The 25521-nt window shown below is 43.0% G+C and overlaps 1 protein-coding gene across 1 annotated transcript in view; it reads left to right on the forward strand.

Annotated features, from left to right (window-relative positions):
* Positions 1-25521, forward strand: part of LOC108794943 (contactin-associated protein-like 2) — a 575529-nt gene that overhangs the window by 519470 nt on the left and 30538 nt on the right. The window contains exon 11 of the mRNA XM_018566095.1: positions 23863-23982. Within this exon, the coding sequence (XP_018421597.1) occupies positions 23863-23982 (120 nt within the window). The remainder of the gene's footprint in view (positions 1-23862; positions 23983-25521) is intronic.

Raw genomic sequence — 25521 nt, forward strand, 5'->3', positions numbered from 1 at the left:
TATATATATATATGTAAATTAACATTGAATAGAGTTTGTTTCTACTGTCAGCTATAAAATTAAAATCCTCATTTTCAGGTCAGCTGCTAAGAGAGGGTGGGAGAAGTAGCACAAGGAGACAATCAGATGTTTTGCAAGGCAGAAGTGCTGTCAGAAGGAGGCAGCAGAATGACAGAAAGATGAGCTCATCCATGTGCTACTTCTCTTTCCACTGTCCAGTCATAAAGTGGGTGGGCAGAAGACCTGTCATTTAAAGTGAGACTGAATTGGGTTGTGTGGCAGAACTGTGTAAATACCAAAAATGGATGGACAAAAATACACATCCTTTTGGATTTCTTTTTACCATCTCTGTTTCATTTAAGAGATTTCTGTTTGCTTCCTGTATTGTAGACACAACATGAAGTTAGAGGAAATATCTGCAAAGTGAGGGAAGTGGCCTCATAGGCAGTTGTTACTGGAACAAGTGTTCCCATTTAAAGATTTCCACCTTTATTTCTAGAGAAAACTCACAATTTTGGATTTTCTCATCACTGTTAGTCCCAGACCCAGTGGTCACCAGAAATAGATAACATTTGTAAATTTGGTAAAAAAAACCTCCAGAGGATCTGGGCCTTCAATATTTACCCTAAGCACAGAGCAGTTAAGGGAAAAAAACAATAATTCACTGGCTTTGGTTAGGTGGCTCACATGCAAACAGTGCTACCCTTCAATGGGGGCCCAGGATGTAACTCAGAGCATGAACCAACAGAAGGAGTGCCAGACCAAAATTATGAAGGGGTCAAAACAGCTTTAATGATTCACAAATCAACAGTCAACACATTTCAGGGACCAGATCTCCTCCCCTTAATCCGGGCTTAGGGTAAATCAGAACTTTATAGGGACTCCAATATAGGCCTCATCATATGAATCTGTATAATTTGAATGTAAGGCCTCATTCACACTGGAGTCGGCCAGCACGTACAACTCTATGCTGCCTGCAGGGCCGTATCAGGCAGCGCCCGGTAAGGACAGGTGCTGTGTGTGATTAGTACGCAGGCCCAATCCTTCTCTATGGAACTACGTGGTCGTATGCCCCCTACGCTCACCCGCCCTGCACGTCCGTGTGGGTGAGGTTGAGTGTACTCGTACACTAACAGGATGGATCCTGTCTGCATCCGAGCCAGAAAACATGCACCCCTATGGACCTGCACTTGAGGTGAGCGTAGGGGGGCGTACTGCCGTGTAGTCCCATAGAGAAGGACGGGGCTGCGTACTAATCACACGCATCACCTGTCCTTCCCGGGAGCTGCTCGATACGGCCCTGCACTCAGCACGAAGCTGTACGTGCTGGCCGATTCCCATGTGAATGAGGCCTAAGATCATATATGTATATTGGGGGGCATGACATTCAGAGTATAGATGGGCCACAACACTGCAGTAAACAGTATATAGTGAAAGTGTCAGTACATAGAATGGTATACCTGGTAAGGTGGGTTAATTTAAAACATACATAAAGGGAATAGCACAACAAGGCGTATTATAGGACATATGGAGCTCTGGGAAGAGGTTGGGGTCTTCAGTGGTTTTGGCCTGTATACACTGCTCACTTGCTAGATTTAGTTCAGGGAGGTATAAGTAACAGAAATTCCAACTGCAGTAGAAGCATTGTCAACATTTTACCCCTATCCTTTGCAATGGCAACTCCTATGTAGGTTACAACCTGTAGCCCCTCACTGGGCAAGGGTGGGAGTTGCACGGGTAGCAGTATTAGGACGGCACAAAGCCAAAACTTTAACAGGATGATGCTATACCCCAGTATTGCAGAAAAAAATGTGGCTCCCCAACACCTTCTGTCTACCTGTCATCTCAGCCCTTGGTGATAATATATGAAGTCTGTATTAAACTGTAGGAACCTAAAACCTTTTCTGTATTTTTTTATAAGTGTGATATAAGGATGTAAGTGCCTAGTTCACCATTTAGTATTGATTTTAACTTCAAAGTATTTTATTGAAATTGGATGTGCAGAAATTAAAAAAGAAGACAGAAATATGGAAGTATTTTATCAAGCACAGTCTATTAGTATTTATATAGCAAGCGCACACAGCTCTGTTATGGTCTTTCCTTTTCATGCGTGTCTTAATACATGATAAAACTTTATGGTATTATAACTGAATGTTGTGATGTATTCTGTTATAAAAAAAATCAAAGCTCCACAGCAGCCTGGATGACTTATGTTTAGGAGCATGTTTGCCTTTCATCTTAGCTTTATCTGTCAGTTCTGCTATTGAAACTTTAGGCTTCAGAGACTCTGCCCTGTTTGATCTGTTAACTAACTAGGGGCTGAGAACACAAAATGGGGACTTTATAGTTTTGATTTTTATTTAGTGTTATGATATTGTAGTCTATTTTACCAAGTTATTTTTCACACTCTTGCAGTAGTTTGTTCTATTTATGAAGTTTGGATCTGCATTATGTGTCAGTTTATTTCTCTGTAGTATTTCTGTTCCTATAAATAAATAAAATGACTGCTGCCAATCTGCAGCTGAAGATTAGGGGTTACATGCCTGTTCTCCTAAAGCTGCTACATGTACCGTGTTATTTACAAAAGGGTGAAGAGTTTGGAGAAGGCATGAGAAGTGAACAATCTAGGACAAAATAGCTGAACTGGAAAGTGAGCTGGTTAGAGAATTTTTCCAAATCAGCTATATTGTCCTATATTGTTCACTTCTGCTGCCTTCTCCAAACTCTTCACCCTTTTTTGAATAACCTTTTAATAATTCAAGGTAAAATATAATGGTGTTGAGTTATTCTTTTTTATTTTTTTTGTAATACATTCTTATTTTCCAAATAAACACAAGATATATTGAATATCGTGGGTTTTACAAGGCAGAGGAGAGTAGATGCTGTCTAATTTCAGGTACTTTCTCTGTATTTGAACGCCTGTACAGTGCCTTAACTGTCAGGCATAAGGAGCTGATAAAGGGGATCAGTCATTCCTCTGGCTAATCCACCTCTATGTATACATTTTAGGTTGAGCCCCTGAGCTTTGAAAACAATTAAGTTTTTTTTTAAATTATGTGTTAATTCATTTGCAATATGGGTAAGGATACACTAAGGGACAGTTCACGCCACAAAGTCTGCATCCTGGTGCGTTTGTCCTCTGGAACACACTGGAGCGCAAGTCGGCCAGCTCCCTGCGTTCAGGGGTGGTGCATTGAAGTAAATTGCACCGCAGCCACGTCCCCGCCACAGTGCGATCGCCTGCACCAGAACAGGTGGCACATTAGTGCCTTCCTTCCGGTCCAGTGTGATCTGCAAAAATAGTGCATGCAGAATTTTTGCAGATCACACTGGACCGGAACGCAGGCATTAATGTGCCAGGCGTTCTGGCGTGGGCGATCGCACTGCGGGCGGGGGGGGGGAGGCGTGTCTGTGGTGCCTTTGACTTCAATGCACCATCACACCCCCTCCCACCCCTGAACGGGGAGCTGCCCGCCTTGCGTTCCAGTGGGTTCCAGAGGGCGACGCTCTGGAACGCAGTCTTTGTGGTGTGAACGGGCCCTTAAAGACATGTAAAAAGCAGTATATAGCCCCACCTGCTGGCTGGAAATAAGAATAAAATATTGAAATGGAATATTTCCAGTTTAATTTTTTAATAAAAACAGCTTTTTACATTTTTAGTCTTGGTCATAATCAATAAAAAAATATATTAAAAACCACTGCAAATCCCTTTTAGCTATTACCTAATTTATTAAAGTGACAGCTGAAATACTTAATTTTCTTTTTACATTATTAGCATGTCACTCACTATTCCTGGTCTTAATTTGCTCAGAATGTTACACAAGCAGTGTAAATACCTGAATTTGACTGGCAACAGCCTTTTACAGTCCCTGTACAGCAGAGCTCAAACTGGGGAAGGGAGAAGCAGCACAAGTGGACAATCAGCTGTGCTGCAATGTAAAGAGTGTACTGGTATGAGGAGAAAGCAAAGGTGACAGATTTTCTGCCTTCCGGTACCTCTCCTCCTTCTTCTCCTTCTCCTCCCCACCCTTTGCCCAAAAATCAGTTAGCCCCCTCAAATTCTAGAAGAGCTAAAGCTCTTATTTTTTTGAAAGAGATTTCTTTGTGCCTACTGTCTCAACATTTGGCCCTGTTCTCACTCTCTTGTGTCTAAAAATTCAGGGCAGTGCTTGTCTTGAAATTGTGGTTTCACTGACCAATATTACAGCTTTATCAACCAGAGCTGAGAGTGTTCTTTTCGCAGCACAAGGAGCTCAGAACTGTTTCCCATTCATCCAATAAACAACATCATTCTGCAAATTACATAAAATAACATTAATGTTTATATTAGTCAGGCATGTTAGTTAGAATGTATTAAATGTAATCAGGAGATGAACGGTCAGGGAGCTTTGTAATGGCTATTTGCGATAGATTAGTGTTTCAATATACTGCTACAAAAGGCTATTGACTTTGTTAATCCAATGTATTCAAATAAGCTATCAACTCTATTGCTCCTTTATAAAAATGTAAGAAAAAAAAGAATGATGTCACCATCAAATCAGTGTTTTGTTTTGTTTGTTTTTTATAAATTCTTTATTGTCGCACAGGTAGCATGTACAGGTCATATACACATACAGATAAAATCAGCTCCAACAGGTACAATGGAAACCTAAGAAAACAATCGTGTAGGTATCTGAGCCCGTCCATATCGGAGCCACACTGTGGAGCCATATAGCTAAAGTACAAACGGAGACAGAATCTCCTCAAGGATTTCGTCCGCTCCGCTGGGCTACCAATGTAGTGAACCGGTCTTCCCCCTTCCTAACGAGGCTTATAGAGCGGGACACCTCTTTCACCACATAATCTAGTGATGGTGCCGCTGCATGTCCATCGGTAGGAACAACATCTGGATACCTCAGAGGTCAGGGGGGGAGGGGAGACTGACATAATAGGGTGGGAAGGAGAGGGGTAGTACACAACACAAGAGGGAAGAGAGGAGGGAGGAAGGGGAGGTGATCAGGTGACTTGCTGGGTGCCTAAATCTCAAGCTTCAGGATTCCATTATCATGCGGTATTCCGCAGTGGTGGTAAAGTCTAACCAGTAAAACCAGGTAGCTGTGAACCTGGAGGAGGTGCCCTTTATGGAACTAGTGAGATCTTCCATGAATCGAATATCGTTTATCTTGGAGAACCACAGTTTCACTGTGGGCGGGGTGACTTGTCTCCATAGAAGGGGTATACATGCCCGGGCTGCGTTCAGAATATGCACTAGGACTGAACGGTAACTTTTCGCTGGGAAAGGGTTATGGTGGAGAAGGAAGAATGCTGGATCTTCCGGAATGGCGTGGTCAGTAAATTTTTGTGAGATAAGGCGGACCTGGGTCCAAAACGGTGTCAGTGACGGGCAGGACCAAAAGATGTGAAGCATATCCACGGGGGAGGAGCCGCAGCACCAACAAACGTCCGGATTGTCTCGGGACATCTGATGAAGTCTATGAGGGGTCCGGTACCACCTTGTTAGGATTTTGTATCCCAGTTCCTGGTAGCTATTGCAGATGGACGACTTCAGAGAGTGGTGTAACAACTGGGAGCTTTCCTCCTGTGAGAACTGGATCCCCAGCTCCCCCTCCCATCGCTCCAGGAAGCGGAGCGGGGCCTCCAAGTCCGCAGATAGTAACATAGTGACAATGCTTTAGCAATGGGACTCGCTTCGGTGCAGGTTTGTTCAAAGGGCGAAAGCGGTTTCGTATAGGAAGTAGGCGGCGGGAGAGAGGATAGAAAGTGTGACAGTTGGTGCAGGCGCCAGGTGTCAAGACTGTCTAAGTCGGGGTCTGCAGAGGGATCCCTACGAACACGCCAGCTAGGGCCATGGAGAAAATGGAGCGCTCGAAATTTGCCCCCCACTAAGAGGCGGCGAAACGGGCCGACCTCCAGTCCAGGGGGAAAATCCCCAGCCCCTAGGATCGGTCTTAAGGGAGATGGGTCAGGGGATAGTTGTTTGTGCACGAAAGCCCATCGGGCCGCCCTCCACGTGGGACCTATAGTCGGGTGTGTCTTGAGTGTGTGGGGCAAGTGTCCCTCATGCCAAGGTAGACCCGGTAGGAAGATCTTAGTTACAGATTGTTCCACTTGTATCCAGGGCTTGGTGGCGCTATGATGGCACCAATCCAGCACCCTGGCCAAGTGTGAAGCGATGTAATATAAATGGAAGTCGGGGAGGGCTAGCCCCCCCTTGGCTTTGGGGCGTCGGAGCGTCGTTAGTTTGATTCGTGGAGCCTTGCCGGCCCATACAAATTTAGTCACTATCGCTTGCAAGGATCGAAAAAAGGAGCGCGGAACCATAATCGGGAGGGCCTGGATAGGATATAGGAATCGCGGGAGGATGTTTTGTTTGACAACATTACATCGACCTGTCCATGAGAAGGTGGAGCGTGCCCATCCTTGAATGTCTGCCTGAACTTTATGTAGTAGTGGGGGAAAGTTGAGGTTGAAAGTGTCCGATAGGTCACGGGGGAGCATAATGCCCAGGTATTTGAGTGCTGTGGAGGACCACTGATAGGGAAAGTCTTGCTGTAGGCGTGTCAGTAAGTGAGGGGGGATAGTCAAATTTAAGGCTTCCAACTTCTGGGTGTTAATGTGGTAGTTCGATAGCTCGCCGTAAAGCTGTAGGGCCCAGAGTAGATGAGGTATGGATATGTCCGGATTCGAAATAAAAAACAGGAGGTCATCTGCGTATGCAGCTATCTTATGGGCTTGGCCTCCCACCGTGATACCACGGATATCAGGGTGTGCTCTAATGGTGCGGAGCAGGGTTTCAAGAGTCATGATAAATATGAGAGGTGAAAGTGGACAGCCCTGTCTGGTGCCATTAGATATGTTGAACGCTGAGGAGAGCGTCCCATTGACGAATACCCTGGCTGTTGGGTGGGAGTATAATGCCAGTATCCATGATAGCATGCTTCTGCCCAGCCCAATGTGTTCTAGAGTGAGATGTAGAAAAGACCAGTCGACCCTGTCGAACGCCTTCTCGGCGTCCGTGGACAGAATAAGGCTCGGGATGGATTTCGACATGGCCGAGTGGATGATGTTGAGGGCGCTGGTGGTGTTGTCACGGGCCTCTCTGGACGGAACGAACCCGGCTTGGTCCGGGTGGATCAGTTCCGGGATATGGGGTAATAATCTCATGGATAGGACTTTTGCCAGTAGTTTAGTATCTACGTTCAGGAGGGAAATCGGGCAGTAGCTGGGGCATAGTGTTGGATCCTTGTCGGGTTTGGGAATAACCACTATGTGGGCCGATAGGGCATCCTTCGGGAATGGGTTGCCCTCTCGCACGGAGTTCCAAGCTGCAAGTATATGGGAGGACAGAAGAGCAGGAAAAGTTTTGTAGTACTGGAGTGTAAATCCGTCCGGGCCCGGAGCTTTGCCAGTGTTTGATTGTTTTATGGCGGTCTCGAGCTCTACGGCCGATATCGGTTCCTCCAGAGAGGCCCGGGTCTCCGGGGTCAACCTCGGCATGGCAGAAGCCTCCAGATATACTCGGAAGCGGCACTGTTGGTTAGTCAGGGAGTGTGCTGTCTGAATTCGCCAGACATCTGCGAGCTGGTGTGTGTGCAGGCATTTCTTCATACGTCGCAATGCAGCAAACGGCAGGTGTGACGCCTGATTCATGGAGTCTACCTCTGGGTCTAAATGGCAGTTGAAGTCACCTCCCACCACCAGGACCCCCTCCCTAAAGTCGTCCATCCGCAGCAGCACCCGTTCTAGAAAGGACACCTGGCCCTGATTCGGGTCATAAACGTTTACTAGGGTGATCCTCTGATCTCCCAATAAGCCCTTGACCATGAGTAGGCGGCCCTCCTCCCCCGCGGACACGTCCAATACCTGCCAAGGCACAGAACGGTGAATCAGGATGCTCACCCCATGTGATTTTTTGTCTGGGGAGAAGCTATGGAATGACACCGGGTAGCCGTGGTCTCGGAACGAGGGAGCCCTGCCCTCGGCAAAGTGTGTCTCCTGGAAGAAACCCACCTGTATTTTCTGGCTATGTAGATCCGTGAGCACCATCCTCCTCTTTTCGGGCACGTTGAGGCCCTTGACATTTAAAGAGAAGATTTTGAGATTAGCCATGCCTGACTACTTAGTGCAATACACAGAAGGGGTGAAGGGAGGGAGGACGGGGAGGGAGGGGGAGGGAGAGCAACACAAACAGAAGAGGGGGGAACAGGAATGTATTGACAGGTAGAGGTAGGTAGGGTAGGGGCCAGGGACAAAGTAGAGGTCGCTAATAGGTGAACCTGGGTTCACAGTCCCTGTGGCCAACCAGGCGTTGCAGGGACAAACTAATGGGGGAACTAGTCTGAGCACAGCGGGGCCGAGCTCCGTGGATTAATATATTGAGACACAACTGAAACCAAAACTGTTAATAAGAAGAAACCAAGTTATATACCGGCAATCAGGATCCTGGATCCAACCATAGAGGAGAGGGGCATCGCTTAAGGGGGGGCTGGACAGCCTGGAGGGAGAGGGAGGCACATGGGCCTTGGTACTAAATTGTCGAGACCAGGCGACGGGGGGAGGCGGCTCCAAGGGCCCCCGGCGGTACCCCCATATTCCACCAGGAGCTAAGGGTCGACCCCCGAGGCACGTCCCACCATCGCTCCAGTCTCCTCACGGCACAACTCTTGCCTGTAAATATCCCATCCCTCGTTAATCGCCAGGGGAGACCAGATCAGGGGGATAGATTACACCCATCTGTTAAACATTCAAAAGACATTCTGAGCAGTAAACTACATTGCTATGAAGGTAGAAGTGGCCATATGGGTTGTATGGGAGGGCCGGGACTCAAATGGAAGGACTCCCGACCGAGTGGAGCCGCATCCCAACATAGTGCCGGGGCCCCGGCATTCCCTCCGCTGAGGCAGATCTGAACAGGAGAGACATATCCGGCCCTAGTTCGGTTGGCGATAGTGAATCCATTGTGTGGGGGGGAGGGGGGTTGGTGGATTCAGAGGGTCCGTTAGGGACCCCGGGTGGAACCATAAAAAGGATATAGTCTGCTCAGTGTGAAGCCCAGGGGTCTGGAGTCTGCCAACAGCAGCATCGGTAAGGATACAAAATGTCACCTGGGTGTCCATGAGGATCCGGGTGTTTCGGGTGCGTCAGACGGTCGGGAGTCCAATCGGCGTCAGGGTGTGTAGTCGTGGACAGGCTCTCCGGTCTGCGATGTCCCTCTCGTCCGGGGAAATTAGTGGTGGCGCTGGGAAATTCAAGGCTCGATGGGGCCACGCGGTACCGCGGGGTGGCGGTTGGGTGAGGCAGCAGAAGAATCCCGGCGGGCCCGCCGGATCCGTCTAGGCTTCTGGGTCAATGGCTGGTCGTCCGACAGGTAGGCCAGCCAGTCCGGGAGGTGTATTGCTGGTATCTGGAGCAGTTCACATAGGGCCGGGACATCATCGAGCGTGCAAACTGTAAAGGAGGTGCCCTCCTTACGGACATGGAGGCGAATGGGGTACCCCCATTTGTAGGAGGCTCCAGCCTGCAGAATCGCTGAGAGGAGAGGACGCAACAAACTTCGTCGCCTCAGTGTGTTGCGGGACAGGTCTGTGAGTATGTGTAGGCCCGTCCAGTTCCACAGGCCGCTTCAGCCATGCTTGGCGGAGTATGTCCTCCTTCATGGGGTAGCTCTGGAGGCGGCAAACCACGTCTCGTGGACGGGTCACGTCTGCGGAGGGAGGCCCGAGGGTGCGGTGGACTCTGTCAAGGAGGATTGCCTCCGGGGCTACATCCGGGAGTAAGGAGCCGAAAACCGCTTGCACGGTGGGCCTCAGGTCGGAGGGGGAAGTCGCCTCAGGTAGGCCTCGGATCCTTACATTCTGCCTTCTATTGCGGTCTTCTAAGTCCTCCATACGTAGCTGGAGCATCGCCATATGGGGCTGTTGTTTCTCTAGCTCCCGCACCCTAGCATCTATCTGGGTGCATGTGTCGGACACTGCCGCCACCTCAGTGGAGACCGTTTGTACCTCCTGTCGTACCTTGCGCAGATCGCGTTGAAGTGCTGCTTCCACGCGGGTGACCAAGGCCGCAAAATCCTTCTTGGTCGGCAGGTATTTCAGCAGCGCCCGGAATTCCTGAGGGACATCCGTTGGCTGTTCCCGGAGTGGACACGGGTCAGTGTCTGCGGAGTCCGAATCGTATTGGCGTGGTGAGTGAGATCTGGACGGGGTCCCGCTGGGTGCCAGGGAGGGAGAGCGTCTCCGGGCCTCGTGGTGTACGCGGGAGGTGCGGTTCAGGTTCCATGTTGGAAGGAACTCGGCCTCGGGTCCTGTACCCCGTGGAAGCAAAGTATTGTTGTAACGAGGGGGTCCCGGTCTGGGAGGATGATGCGCTTTCCTTCTTACGTTTAGATGTCATTTGGAGGGATCAGACAGAGTGGTATAAATCGTTGGTACGGTGTAAAAGTGGAGGAAACCACGGAGCTCGTGAAGCACACGTCTTACTCCGCCATGAGCAGGACACGGCCCCTATCAAATCAGTGTTAATCATCCTGAAGAGCAGGGGAAACCCTGGTCTGCTTGTGGTGGTGTGGATAGTTTGGACCAAAATAGATGTCACAATTGAGCGGGATTACATTGCCCAAGAGCCTGAACCAAGTGGATGATCAGTGGTTTGAGAAACACTTTTTTCTTAACATGTTTTTTATATTTTGTTCTTGTTTCTATCATGCTTTTATTGATGCAGTGTATCCTATCTGTTGCACACATGATTAGTACAATAGATATAATTGTAATGGTGTGTGTCTGAGCCCATCATGGACAGTGAGCAGTGTGTCAGAGGGTGCTCTTTCTCAGTTCTCCCGAAACTTCTACAAGTATTTAGTGTAGGCTGAGCATCATATTTAATGGGCCAATGGGAATGTGGAGGGGGGGGGATGCTACTGACTTGGTGTCTTGTTAACCACTCCCTAGCAATAAGTACATTTAGCACACACTGCCATAAAGAGTTAAGACTGCCCCAAATTATCACTATTGAATTGGCGATATGATCATTACATTTTTTCTTTATCTTTGTATGTGTTGGATAAATACAACAGTCTTTAAATTCAAATACACTGCATTTGCAAATGTTGGTGGGTGTTTTAAGCACTCCCTGCGATTTTCTATGGCTAGTAATTAATGAGAGTGACCTTGAATTTATTTAAAGATGCAAGCAATAGTGATACTGTTCTGTCTGTTTACTAACATCTTATACTGATGTTGTTAGGTTACTATCACATACAGGTACTTCCCCTCTGGGAAAGTCGTGTTGGCTTTTGTGAAATAACACAACAAAATTCTACGGCATAATAAACCTCACAGAGTCTTTACAAACCTAATGCTTTCCTTAACACATACCTGCAGTAAAAATAACAAGATAAAATGAATACCCCATTAAAAAATAAAATACAAAATCAAGTTTTGTAGCAATATACACTTCCACTGCAGAGCTCTCCCCTTCACTACTTCTTTTTATGCACAAGATGGCTTTAGCCAGCATCATATAACCCTTTGCTCTTAGCTATGACTGTCCTGGACCCACCTTCCCCCACCCCGTGTCTGTAGACAGTGAAAGCAGTATGGTGGTCAGTTCATCCTTCTTTAACTCTGCTTTCTCTATCTATCAGTATGCTTCTTGCCAGCACATGAACTGATATGTTCCTTGTGCTCTTTCCTCTTGAACCTGAGAGGAGAGTGACTGCAAGAGGCTGATACCAGGTAAAGTTCAGTTATTTAAATTGCTTGCATTTACATTTAGGGGGTTATTCACAGAGGTACCGAAGGATCCAGCAGTAGCTTTGGCTGATCCTTTCGGCTCTCTTCGGCCACCGGAGGCTATTCACTACAGCCCGTACAGCAGCCGACGGCGGGCCAAAGGCCAGCCTTTCACCCAGCAAATGACAGCTGGGCGGAGCCAGCCGGCATCTCATGGCTGGCTCCGCCCAGTTGTAATGACATATCAGCAACACCAAATGATCTGGGAACGCTGATCTGTCATTAAACACTAACAACTGGGATGGAGCTGCGCCCAGTTGTTATTCATTAGCCGGGGCCTGCTCGAAGACTCTATCACTGCTAGCTCCACCCACTTGTTTTTTTAGGTTTTTTTTAAATCTTTATTTTATTAAATGTAATATTTATTTACATTTTAAAACATATTTTTTCACCTTTTATTTTTTCAACTTTTTTCACTATTTGCTATTCTGGTCGGTAACATGGAGGTACCGAACAGAATATTCACTCAATGCCATTCGGCCCCTATGTGGAGATGTTGGATACACATAGGGGTCAAAATCAAAGTTCTTCTGCACTTTGGCTCAGCCGAACATGCAGAGCATGTTCGACTGACCGAAGTGCAGCCGAAGTCAGCCGATGTATGTACTGCTGTAAGCTGTACTGAGCCGGAGTGAAAAGCCAAACGTTGCTCGGCTCACTGCACTTCAGCTGGTTTATACACTCGGCTGCCTTCGGCAGGTTTGTGATTAACCCCCTTAATGTTCTAGCTGCACTAATTTGGGTCTGTTATCTCTACCTAGTTCAGCTTTAAAATGCATCTACATGCAAATGTATTATATATCAAATTGCTGGTCCTTAGATGGGTGGGTAGATTATTTTTGTTTCTGTTTTTTTACCTTTATTTTCAGCTGGTATTCCTGCCAGGTACACACTTCCTTTCCTAGGGTGATAGCACTCACTCATTCTACTGTATCTATGACAGGAATTGTGTTAAAGCTGCAGAACACCTACATCTCATTTTCTCCATAACATGAGAGAGGTGTTCTGTAGTTCTAATACACTTCCTGATGACATCATTTGAGATAACAGTGCAGAGGTCACAGGACAGTACTGAATTTCTGGCATTATCAACAGGTATACAGGTGTATTTTACATTTGTCCCACAGATATAGCAAAACTCTTTCAATGGTGTATTTAAAAGACCATAGGAGAGCAAACAAGATGAGTTCAGTGTTACAGTTTACATATACTTTAACTGATTTTAGCCCATGGAGCACAGTGTGTCTATGCGTAAAAATAATGAACTTATTCATGTAAATCATGGAACAGAAACTGTAGAACCAGCACACCATGATCTTCCAAAGAAATTTAGATGCAAATGTAATGAAATTTGAATTTCAGCGTGTGCTGGTTCTACAGCTTTTGAGCCTATTACTCCAGAAGAGAGTCATCCGTGCACCGAATGTGGAATACAAGGACGCATGATAGGGGTGAGCTGTGCACTTTGTGTTTCTATATCATGGAACAGATTCAGATGAAAAGAAAGAAAAAAACATTTCATGGCAGGTTTTATTTTTCTACAAGTCAGCTAAAATATGTTGAGTGAAGTTCCCTACTTCGAACTATTCTTTTACCTGATTCCATTGTCAGCATGACATAATCTTGAAGATAACAAGCTCAACAATGCAGTCTCTAACTATGGCACATATGCTCTGATGATCTTGCTTGCAAAGTAACCCTGACACTGCCTTTGAAAACGTGTTTTAAATAGCCGAGCTACTATAACATTCTGCAATTGATTTAGATTAAAAATGTATAAATGCGAATTAGCGTAGAGCCAAAAATAATTCCCTCTGAGCTCTGTATGCGACTGTCTCATAAATCTCCCTATGAAGAAAAACCAGCTGCTTACTTTGTATAATTCTTAATTCATGTATGCGGCTCTGCAGCACATGCAATATTTTCCATGAGACTTCTTGGGACACAAAACTCAGTATCATACTGGATACAAGACAATACTTTTGCTCTCTACGGCACCTTTCAATAAGTAGATTTGAGAGTGTTTACAAGGAGCCAAACATGTGTTTGTATCACAGTTTACAGAGTTCAAAAATACACGCTGTTATTAAAGGGCTCTTGAACTTAAAAGGAGGATGTACTTGTTTTATATTTTTTCTTTATGTACATACAAGTACATCTGTATTTTGGTTTGTTTTATATCAAATCATATTAAATGTTTTTTTTAATAAAAATAAAATATATATATATACCTTTTACAGTTAGATGGTGGCACACTCCAATGAAAGCATAAGATATCAGAGCACACATACAGCTGAATGACTGAAAACCCCACCACAACTTTAAAGAAGACCTGTACTGTGGAAACTGTTTCCCAGGCAAGCATGGGGCAAAATATTAATCATCAGTATTGCCTGTAGGCTGCCTGGTGCTTTCTGGCTTATCATGCCTTTGTCCACGCTCGCTGTGTCTGGTCTGTGTATACGTGTCCATCTTGTTAGAGGAGCAGGACTTTACTTCCTCATGTCAGAGATAACTGGTGATCTAGTGACTAGTAATATTATGATCAAGAAGCAGCTCAAGAGGTGCAGAAAGCACAGATCCACAGACTGAATGGAGCAGAAGCTGGGAGATCCTTACCATGCAGGTCCTCAAGTACAGCTTCCTGTCTAGCAAACTCTTAGGAGAACAATGCAAGTACAGTAGCGACTAGGAGGTTTGAGTTCACCGCTATCTCCTTGGGCAATCAACTGCCTGTTTTCTCATTACATGGGCTTTTTTGTCTTTTGTTTTATTTTGTGGTTGACTTGAGGTCAATGGTCAATTTAAGCTGCTGTCCTCCATAGCAACCTTATGGGGGTTTCATTAATTTGTTTATTTGGGTGCTCAAAGCTAAACATTCTCTTGACCATCTGTTGTTGATGCTGCCATGCTTGCAGCATGCTGTGCATCATTTGAAAGAAAAGAAAATGAAGAGAACGGTGTGCACATAAACCACCTCACATTATATTGCTCACATTCACCGCATCCACCTATCCCTATATATAAAATAAAAGTTAGGCATACACCAGTTAGACCTATTATCCCTGATTAAGACTGTGCTGCTGCTGGTCGCTTCTGCAGACTCTTATTTCTTGTAGTAAAACACCTGCCTCTACTCTCTCTAGTACATTTCAGCCAATTCCCCCTCATTAAAAATGCCCTGCTTCTGGCCACTTTTATAGTGCTCATCTGTGGTCTCTTGATCCTTAATGAACTTGGTAGAAATCAAATCCAGTGGAAGGACAATTTGGCATCAGCAATAACAGTGACAGCCACAGCAAACTACTTGCCAATCTCTGCCTGACAAAGTAGGTCTTTTTCCATTTTAAGAATTCTAAGATCAAGTGTCTACAGTCATAGCTAAAAGCATGCAAGCCTTCATGTTGTTGAATGCGCTTTGGCTTGCTTTCTTATGGATGAGCTTTTAGCATGCCACTGTGGCATGGTTTACACGGACATAGACTGCTCATTACCATTTTAGCTTTTCATTGTGGTTGTCAAGGATAATCGCCTTGGCCATGGTTATTTTTATTATTCCGAGTTCATATAATTCCCAGGATATAATGTATTTATGAACAATATGCTCCTCCATTTCATACTGGTATCATTCAGGTGTAAATGATAAATGCAGGACTTTGTTGTGTACAGTGGTTTTTGACAACATTGTCAATATGTTTTAATATGGTCCGCTATGTGATCTATTTTTTGATGAAGGGTACTTTGTTTTATGGTTTCTAATTGTCTAATAAAGGGAAAGGATTGTACCTTTTCTCTCCTTTTTTGTAATATTTTATATTGGTGGAATCTGTTTTTTCTCCCTTCACGATCAGAGTTTACCTAAGTCTCACAAAGCATAAGGAATTATTTTATCCTATTATTCCTTACCACCTTAAGACTTGAAGGGGACATTGCCTTTTGGAGAATGGGCATGCTTTATTCGAGTCTATGTGCTTAGTGTGCAGCCAGCCAGGCATTATATTTTTCTCAGTTGGCTGTGGACAATGTGAGCATTGTAAGGTAGGTAAGGAAAGACCCCCAGGCGGGTGGCACAGTTTAGTGTTTTTATGAGCCAAAGAGGGGGACTCGGGGGGGGGTTATATATTTGGAACTTGTCCTTCAAGGTAACTGGCACATACCCTGGCAATTGCAAACATAAACTTTAAGGTGATTCATTAAAAGGGGCTTTTAATTACATCTAGTTTCAAAAGTGTATCAAACTTCCAAAAACTGAACATTAGATACAACAAGTATTATAGGAGGAAATGTATCTTTTCAAAATTGACCTTCTGTCTAGAAATGCCATGGAAGAATGCTGACAGTTTCCCCAATACATTTCTTTTAGCATACACTTGTAGATAACATAGACCAATAGGAATTTTACTATTACTATTGGTACTAGATTTTTTTTATATATGATGACTTCGGATTCTAAAGGAGTCTAAAAATGCAGAACAGGCTAAGGGTGTAAGGACAAACTCACTTCTTAAGCTTGTATATGAACATCCAGAGTTCTCAGAAAAAATATTCAGTTTCAGTATAACATTCTGCTGTTCACTGTGCGCATTAAAAAATGTTCTGTAACCTCTTGCCCCTTTCTTTCTGAAGAGAAATTAAAGTATACTTTTAGCTCTGGTATTGAAATGTTACAGCTTCTTAGAACGTCAAAAAAACCAGTCTATGCAACCTCTAAGGTACTTGACTACTATGGAGCTTATTTCACAGCTCATCCATTATCCGAATGAGATGTGAAAATGATTTCCCTGTTCCCATAATCTGGCAGAACACAGCAGTCACTTCTGTGCAATGTAATTATTGAGAATTAAAAAAAAAAAATATGAAGCTGTTTTTCACCAGTGATTGTGGTGAGATATTTTTACAGCTAGAACATAAAAGTAATCAGATAGATAGGTGGACTGACAGATAGACAGACAGACAGACGGATAGATAGATAGATAGATAGATAGATAGATAGATAGATAGATAGATAGATAGATAGATAGATAGATAGATAGATAGATAGATAGATAGATAGATGGATGGATGGATAGATAGATAGATAGATAGATAGATAGATGGATAGATAGATAGATAGATAGATAGATAGATAGTCAGGGCTGAATTTACTCTCCCTGCCACCCCAAGGCCAGGTTCTGCAATGCACCCCCCTCCATGCCACCCCCCCATCAACGGAGAATGGCAACCGGATGGCAGAGGTGGCAGGGTTAGTTTTATTTATTTTTTATTGTTTCTTAGGCCTGGAACGTTATGTTCCGGCCATCGGGGGACTCCACACCGCTGCCGCCCCTCTGCGCCCTGCCGCCCCGATGCTTGGCACAGATTTTACAAGTGATTGCGGCGACATCGCCGTGATCACCTGTAAATGTACGAGCGGATTCCCCACACTACCTGCCTTCCCAAAGGTAGAAGGCAACTTACCGCCTGGCGCCTGGAACTTTATGTTCCGGCCATCGGGGGACTCCACACCGCTGCCGCACCTCTGCGCCCTGCCGCCCTGATGCTGGGCCTCGGTGGCCTTGTGGGGAATCCGGGCCTGATAGTAGTGATGATAGTAGTTTGCCAAACACTTGAAAAAATATGCAATGCCTGAACATAGTGCCCAAACTTCATTGAACTCTACAGGAGCTGAATCTTGTGATTTTTTTTCCCCTGCTATTTTCAAGGCCAATTTGTAAGTTTTTGTTAAAAAAGGTCATGGTTAGCTGGCCGCTACCATGGGGGGACATGTACCAATGCAAAAATACTGTTATTCAGGAAACTGGTCTTTTAATTCATTTTGTTATCTATGCAGACTATGTACAGCACAGTGATGATGTCACTGTTATTGTGCAAGGTAATAATTGGGTTGGAGAAGGCATTTGATGCTCACAAAGTGGATTTATATTCTTTGTGGGTATTGATTAATATATGTAAATGGAAGTTTTTGTGCCTAGAGTTCAACTTTAAATAACTTCTTGGGAAATACCTTAAACCTACATGTGGCACACCTGCACCCTTAGCAGGATACACCCCTGCCTTTACGTGGGCCCTGTCATAAATGCAAATAATATCAATTGCATATCCATTAACAAGTATTGACATATTTCTAGTAAAAGCATCAATAACAAGATAAAATATGAGTAAGTCTCTGGTTTGTATAAACTTATATAGAGAGACAGGGATGAGTTTCCAACATAGCCATGGCCCAGGGCACCATGGAAACCAGGGGCAGTACAGTGCCTAATCACCCACCTAACACATGGTTAAAACCACTAGAGGTGGAGATGGAATTTACTATAAAAAGTTTATTGCTGATGTTGCCATCACCACTAAACATTGTGTACATGAAAATCATGTCCCCTCTTAATTGCCTCACTTCAAGCGTGAACAAGTTTAAATTTAGCAACCTTGTCTCATAGCTTTGGTCCTCCATCCCCTTAATTAGTTTTGTTTCCCTTCTCTGGACTCTCTCTATTTCAAAGACATCCTTTCTGTGGATAGTAGGGATGGGCTCTATGTTCGAGCCGAACGTGAGTTCGACTCGAACATCGTCAGTTTGTGTGTTCAGCAACCACACAAATTGTCAGGGTGTCCGGTGGGCTGTTTGCTGCCAATCACCCTGCACAAGGCACTGTGTCTTGTGAGCCCTGATTGGCTAAAGCCTTGCACCTGATCACAGGTCAGCTGCAAGACTTTCCCCAATAAGGGCACAGAAAACAGTGAGAACCATGATTGGGCAAAGTCATGATGACTCTGCCCACTCATGGCTCACCCTGTTACAACTGTAAACAGTTAAGCAGAGCTTGCTGTCACTGCTAGCTCTGCCCAAAGTGTTTATGTGTCAAAATGCCATTATGCGGCTTGTGTTCGTCGTGAGTGAACAGGGTGGCAGTCGTCTTTTTAAAAAAAATGTTTCTATTATATTGTTTTATTTTTTATTTTGTCAAGTCGTCACCATCGTGGTGTCAGAATGTTTATACTGCTCTGATATACAGTTCTATTTATGGAAACAATTAAAAATCTATAATTAAGGAGATTCCCAATGTATTTCCATAAATCAAAATTTACGCGAGTTCTTTCATTTGCGCTGACTTCGAAGATTCATTGAACAAAGAAAACTCTTTAGAAACTCCAATCTCTCATAGGGAGGCAAGAAGTAATCAATCAAGACCGACACAGGCTGGTACTATCCTAAACTGATATGCGTCTGAGACCCCCACCATTTACGATTTGAAGAATGTTTATATTAACATTCCTAATCTCTCTATGAAGGTCTCTGTACAAGAAAAGAATGAACTTATTTTCACCTTATAGCACATAGACAAAATGGCTACTAGTATGCCCATAGACACCTCTGTAAAATGACATGTTTAGGCCTATGAAATCAATTCCTTTCGGCCCAATAGTTCTGACAGTGGACAACGCTGGACATCGTGATTGACCATGGATTACATCAGTGTGTCAATTTTTTTAAAAAAAATACTGTTTTTTTTCCAAATAAAGGATTTTTTCAACAGTCTGGACTTTTTATTTACAATTGTATTTAACCCTTTAGTGAATGGGTAGGGGTACAAGTACCCCTTACTCATTCCCAAGGGGGGCCGCATTTGGATGCCCCTTTATAAAAGGGGTACCCAGATGTGAATAAGCCCCCCTGCCCACAGACCCCCACAATCAATGACCCAGGCCCTTGTCCCCATCGGCATGTGGCAAGGTGCTTTTCCGGGCGACCCTGGAAAAAGCACCCTTCCAGTGCCGAGGGCATGTAGCCTGGTATGGGAGGAGGGGGCGCTTCGCTCGTCCCCCCATCCTTTCTGGCCCTGCCAGGCCTATGCTCGGATCAAGGGTCTGGTATGGAAGTTTAGGAGGGGGTGGGGTTCCTCCTTAAAATTCCTACCTGACCGTAAGGGCCTGCAATGACTTTAGGGGGAACCCCACACACTTCTTTTTTTTAGTTTTTTTACAAGGGGTCCCTCCTCAATATTCCTACCATACCTTAAGGGTCTGGTATGACTTTGAGGGGGGAACCCCACACACTTTTTTTGTTTCTTTTACATGGGGTCCCTCCTAAATATTCCTACCAGACCTTAAGGGTCTGGTATGACTTTTAGGGGGAACAACATGCTTTAAAAAAACAATTTGGTACCTCCTAACATTCCTATCAGACCTAAATGGTCTGTTATTGTTTGGGAGGGGGAACTGCACGTTTTAAAAAAAATTAAAAAAAGAATCACTTTTTTTTCTTTAGAAATGTCAGTTTTGCTGCAGCAGGTTCTATACATCGTACAGATGTGCCACTTTACAGGCAGGTTAAGGGGACCCCCCAGGCACGATATTTAAGGGAATTTGTCATTATAATTGTTACCCTTTAAGTGATGTTAAAACCACTGTTTTAAAACAGTGATGTTAAAACTGTATTTTTGAAAGTTGTTAGGTAGTCTACTTTAATCTGGATTATGGGGAACTGGAATTATTGATTATGGAGAACTGGAATTATTACGGTGTTATCACTTGTAAATCTGATTTTAGGGAAGAAAGCAAACATAAAACACATGCAAAAAAATGCAGATATTCCAAAAGTATTTCCAAATCAAGAAAACTGGAGAATCTAATAAGAGTTGAGGATGGGTATAAAAATCCATTATCCCAAATTAAACAGAACAATTGGTTATTGTCTTTCTGGAGTTGAAACACTATTCTTTAAGTGGGGCATGGCAGACTTGCTTGCGTATCCAGTTTCTCTAATAGCATTGCAGACAACTCAAATATCATGTTTGCATCTCATTTTGTGCCAGGATTCTCAAAATGAATATTACTTTCATTGCCTTCTTTTATGACCCTCTAAAGTATTTTGTTTGACCCCTGGGCTAGGCTTCTGTACACCTATCATTTCTTTGAATCCCCATGTTTGCTTGTGCTAAGTATCAGTCTGCTGATTTAAATGAATACCATATTGTCTGTATGCTTTAAACTCCAATATCTTCCTGTAGGGCATACATGATAATTGAAATCCTTTAAAAGTTCATTAGTTAGCAGCAGGAGTTGGTACAATGGATTTTCAGAAATGCCAGTGTATTTATACTATGGATGGAAGATGTCTGTGTTACATTTGTTTTCCTGGTACTTCTAGCAAAATGCTTCTAGGAAAAGTGCAATATTTAGAGTGTATAAACTTGTACGTATTGTAGTTGTGGTTAAGTGTTATTTTCCTATGAATCTGCACATGGGATAAAACCAAACACTAACTGACTGGAAACATGTTCTAAAAAAAAACATTTACATTTTATTTAACTTGAAAGGAGAATTGTAGTTTTAAATCCCATTAGCCCTTTAAATGTCTGAAATGTCCTTTGATTTTCTTAAGCCCAGGATAGGATAGCATTTCATTGTTTACATTTGGCCAATCTGCACTGTACTTTTTAGAGAGCAGCATGTCCCAGCCCAGGACTGAGAATAAAAAAGGCATCAAACATTTCTTTAGATCTGCACTCCAAAGTTAACCAACTGAAATCATATGGAAGGGGGATATTCACATGACTTAGTAAAACATATGCAGTGACTGCCTTTCCCTAACAGCTGGTAATGTGTTATCTCATAATCCCATTTAGTATAGAAATGACCAGTTATAGGTCTTGGCATTGAAATTATTTAGTAGATCAAGTATGTGGAAGAGGTACCTTGTGCGTTTTTTGAATGTATCCTGGTTTGTTGTTATGCTGCTCCCTAAACTGTACAGTGCAGACTGGTTTGGAACTGTGAGAACAGCTCTTAAAACACACGAAAGGAAAGGAAAGGAAAGGAAAAGAAGGAAGTAAGCAGTTATGTTTTTCAAGCTGCTTTTTGTCCCTGAAAATAATAAATAAGCTAATGTGTATTTTAAGTTAATTTATCTCCTAAAGTCTTTTTCCATCAACAACTTAGTACTTATAATTTAGTAGCTGCCTGCCAGCTAAATTATATGATCTTTAGAAATGGCTTTTATATGTTTGGAAGATCCTATTGGTAAAATATCCCTATTAGTGCACCCAGTTGAGCTCAGCTATTGCACTTGAGAGCCAAATGAAGGGGCTATGTGTTCCATGACACGCAATAAATAACTGGGGATTTAGGCTTTGAAATAGTGACAGTTTGTTCTGGCCATAAGAAAGTTTCTGTAACACAACCCATTGCCAGGAAACTCTGCTTCTAGTTAATACTTTTTTTTTAATTATGGCTTTATATCTTTTATGCTTCACTATCTATATATAATCTTTGTTTTGCAATTAAATAGTTAATAAAGAACTGAAGCTGGTCATTGACGGCTTGAATTTCTGCAGGAATCATTCAAAATTTGAGCTGTAGGTGGCCCTGCAGTTAACTGAGCTAGGTGAAAAATCAGTGACCTGAACAGCGACTGCATCCTATTAGATGCAGTCTCTGTTTTGCTATTTAGACCGTTGCGGGTGCTGCAGGTGCTAAATATTATTGCCAGCAGCAGAGAATTCTTCATCCATGTTGTTTAGAAAAAGAATAATGGTTCTCAGAGCACTACAGTCTATATAGCACGGCAGCTTCCTTTGCAGCTCCCCTTGTCTGACAGAAATCTCAGACTGATAAGGGATGAATCATTGCTCTGCTGACACATTTCAATTCTGTAAACAATGATCTTCCTTTAGCAAAGTTGAAATGTAATCATGCTAATGATTTGACAAAGCAGAGTAGAGATACCTTGCTGTCTAGATATACTACCTAATACTAATATTCAATGATACATGACAAAAGAAAAGAAATCGAAAAAAATGTTTAATCCTTACCATAATAGACAAAGACAGAAAATATTGACAAAACCACTGTACATTTACTTTATATCTCCAAGTTATACAGTAATATATATCATTGCTCCCCACACAAAAAAAGAAAAATTATTTGGATTAGTGGTAACGATTAATGTTAAATAATGGGGATGTCCAGATACCAGTGGCGATACTTGGCATTTTCACAAGAACTACCAGGGTTGCAGCTGGGACCTGTATTGTTTTAGAAAAACTGTCACATGACACTTAACAAAAATGCATCAGTAATTGTATCTGTGAGTACTTGGACAAGTACTCTATATATATACATATACACTGAGTGGCCAGATTATTATGAACACCTGACATTTGTAGGCAAATTAGCTATAATTAGCTATAATGTCACGCATAAGTTGCTAGAGGGCGAGACCATTATAAATAGGGAAGCAGGTTGTTTACCACGACAGTAGAAGTGACAGCCTTTGAACGTGGGATGATTGTTGGCGCTCGGAGCCATGGAGCGAGTGTCCGCAAAACAGCAGAATTCATTAAATGCTCTCATTAAATGCTCAAGAGCAGCTGTTGTTAAAGTGTTTAAAGACTGAACTGTCAGCCAAAAATTTGGGTCTGAACATGCGGATTGTGGCCGTCAGCGACTAGTCAATGTTAGGGCAGAACGGAGAGTGGCAAGACTGGTACAAGACAACAGAAGGGCAAAAGTGCAGTATCAGATTCCTCGCATCACCTTTCAACATCTCATGGAGTGACGAGGCTGCCCAACGAATTAATCTCGTGGAGTCATCTCGTGGCCCAACTAAGTACTGATGGGGTAGTCATAATAATCTGGACTTGCCAGGAGAAATTTGGTTACTAATGTACTATTTGCAGGAACTAAATAAATAAAGTTATGTATTGTCAGAAACTGTATTTACTCTTTCCTCCAGACCCAAAGTAATCCCTACAGAAAACAAAAGGGTTGGGTTTTTTAAAGTTTATTATTTAACACAAATTAGATGTAGTATTCAACTAATTTAAACTAATCTTTTTTTTTCCAGCCACCCTCTCAATTATATTACAAAAGCTACTGCAGGTTTCATAGATTGGAGCCTCAAAAAAAAGCAAACCACACTGTTTATCAGAAAACCAGAATCATAAACATGCAAATTTGGAAAAATCATTTTTTTAAAGTTGTGTCTATTTCTTTATTTTGTGCAGCTCAAGATTTTTATGACTAAATAAAATAATATCAATAAAAATAAAATGAAAAAACCTTTCTTTTTCAGCACTATATGAGCTGTCCTGTGAAGTTTACAGACACTTGGGGAACATATCAGGCTGGTATTGGATTGATCCAGATGGAAGTGGGCCACAAGGGCCAATGAAAGTTTACTGCAATATGACAGGTAAGAGACCAAGTCAATTAATTTTTCACTGTTTGTTGTCTTTTTATGGATTACAAGAGGTGTCCACTAAAAAGGAGTATAAGTATTTTCTTGCTGCTCTATAAATTATGGATCTTCAGTATTCATGATATCCAGGAGATATATTCAGTGATCTGGTGTACAATAGTCTTGATCGAAAATGTGGGATAATCTAATAGTGGTTTAAAGGGAATCTTTGTGCACTGCCAAAAAATTAGTTTAGTTTCGTTTTAAATTTGGATTTGTGTTATTTCGTTTTTCGAGATTCGGGTGTGAAAGTCAATTCGGATTCGGACGAAATTCGGTAGTGGTAGTTCGTTCGCACGTTCGTTTAGTTTTCGGTTCTTATTCGTTTCGTTCATTCGTTCGTTCATTTGCAGCAAAGTGACATTTGAGGGTGGAAAATGTTTTTCTTCAACGAACGAAACGAATAAGAAACGAAAACGAAACGAACGTTCGAACGAACTACCGCTACCAAATTTCAGAAACGGAAATTCGGATTCGTTTGCATTCGTTATATCTGTAATTCGGATACATCCGAATGTCTGAATTTCCGAAAATGCGTCCAAATTTCGATTCGGAACTAAACGAATCGCACATGTCTAATGCTGAATAATAGAAGCCTTCAGAAAAGAATGTTGCGTTAAAGTGTAACTATAGCCAAATCATAATGTTTAACTTTGGATCTCGTGAAAGAGTTAGAACCTCTGTAACCTTTTCTATTGCAATTTGGGCCGTTACTGAGGAGACCTGCTCACTTTATTTGTCACAGTGACCATTGTCATATGCCATTGTCACTGGCATAGTAAGTCGTGGAATATCTAATAATTTATGCTTATCTTTGGAACAGGAGGTGGAAATCTGTTTTGGTGACAGCTGTCAAGATAAGAATTTCCCATCCCATTGTAGAGATTTCCTATCATTTCCTGTTGTGTCTCCAGGGCAGAAAGTAAAGGGAAAAAAAATCTTAACATGGGTTTTAACCATATCTTACTCTGTTCAAAACAAAAATAAAGTTTGGGCTAAAGATATACTTTAAGGTGCCCATTGCCTATAAACACTACTACAGAGTAAACTGATGTATAGGTAAAAGTCCATTCATCCTCAGGCATCTGCCTCTCATAACCATTTTATCAAGGAAAAAACAAGAGCTTTAGGAAGGTTGCTATTTCTCTCAAGAAACCATGGCCAGCAGAATTTGCTGATACCTCCGGGATGTGGATATTCTGACTGTTTCCAGACTTCACATTGGAAACTGGAATACCATAAAGACATATGCTATTTCCTCCCACCTGCTGACAGTGATGAGATTGCTTAGGACATGACAATGCCAGGACATGTAAAACTGAGATCGTCTTTTATCTTTTAATGTATTAAGAGTCAAGCTACACACAGACACAAGATAACTAAAGAAGAAATAAGCAAATGTTCAATAAATGTTAATCTAAGCATGCTCGTTCTTATGAAACAAAATAGATGAATGTGCCATGCATTTTTTAAAGAAAAACTATGCAGATGTAT

The sequence above is a fragment of the Nanorana parkeri genome, unplaced genomic scaffold (assembly GCF_000935625.1).
Source record: "Nanorana parkeri isolate BGI_ZX_2015 unplaced genomic scaffold, ASM93562v1 scaffold916, whole genome shotgun sequence".
Classification (NCBI taxonomy): Eukaryota; Metazoa; Chordata; class Amphibia; order Anura; family Dicroglossidae; genus Nanorana; species Nanorana parkeri.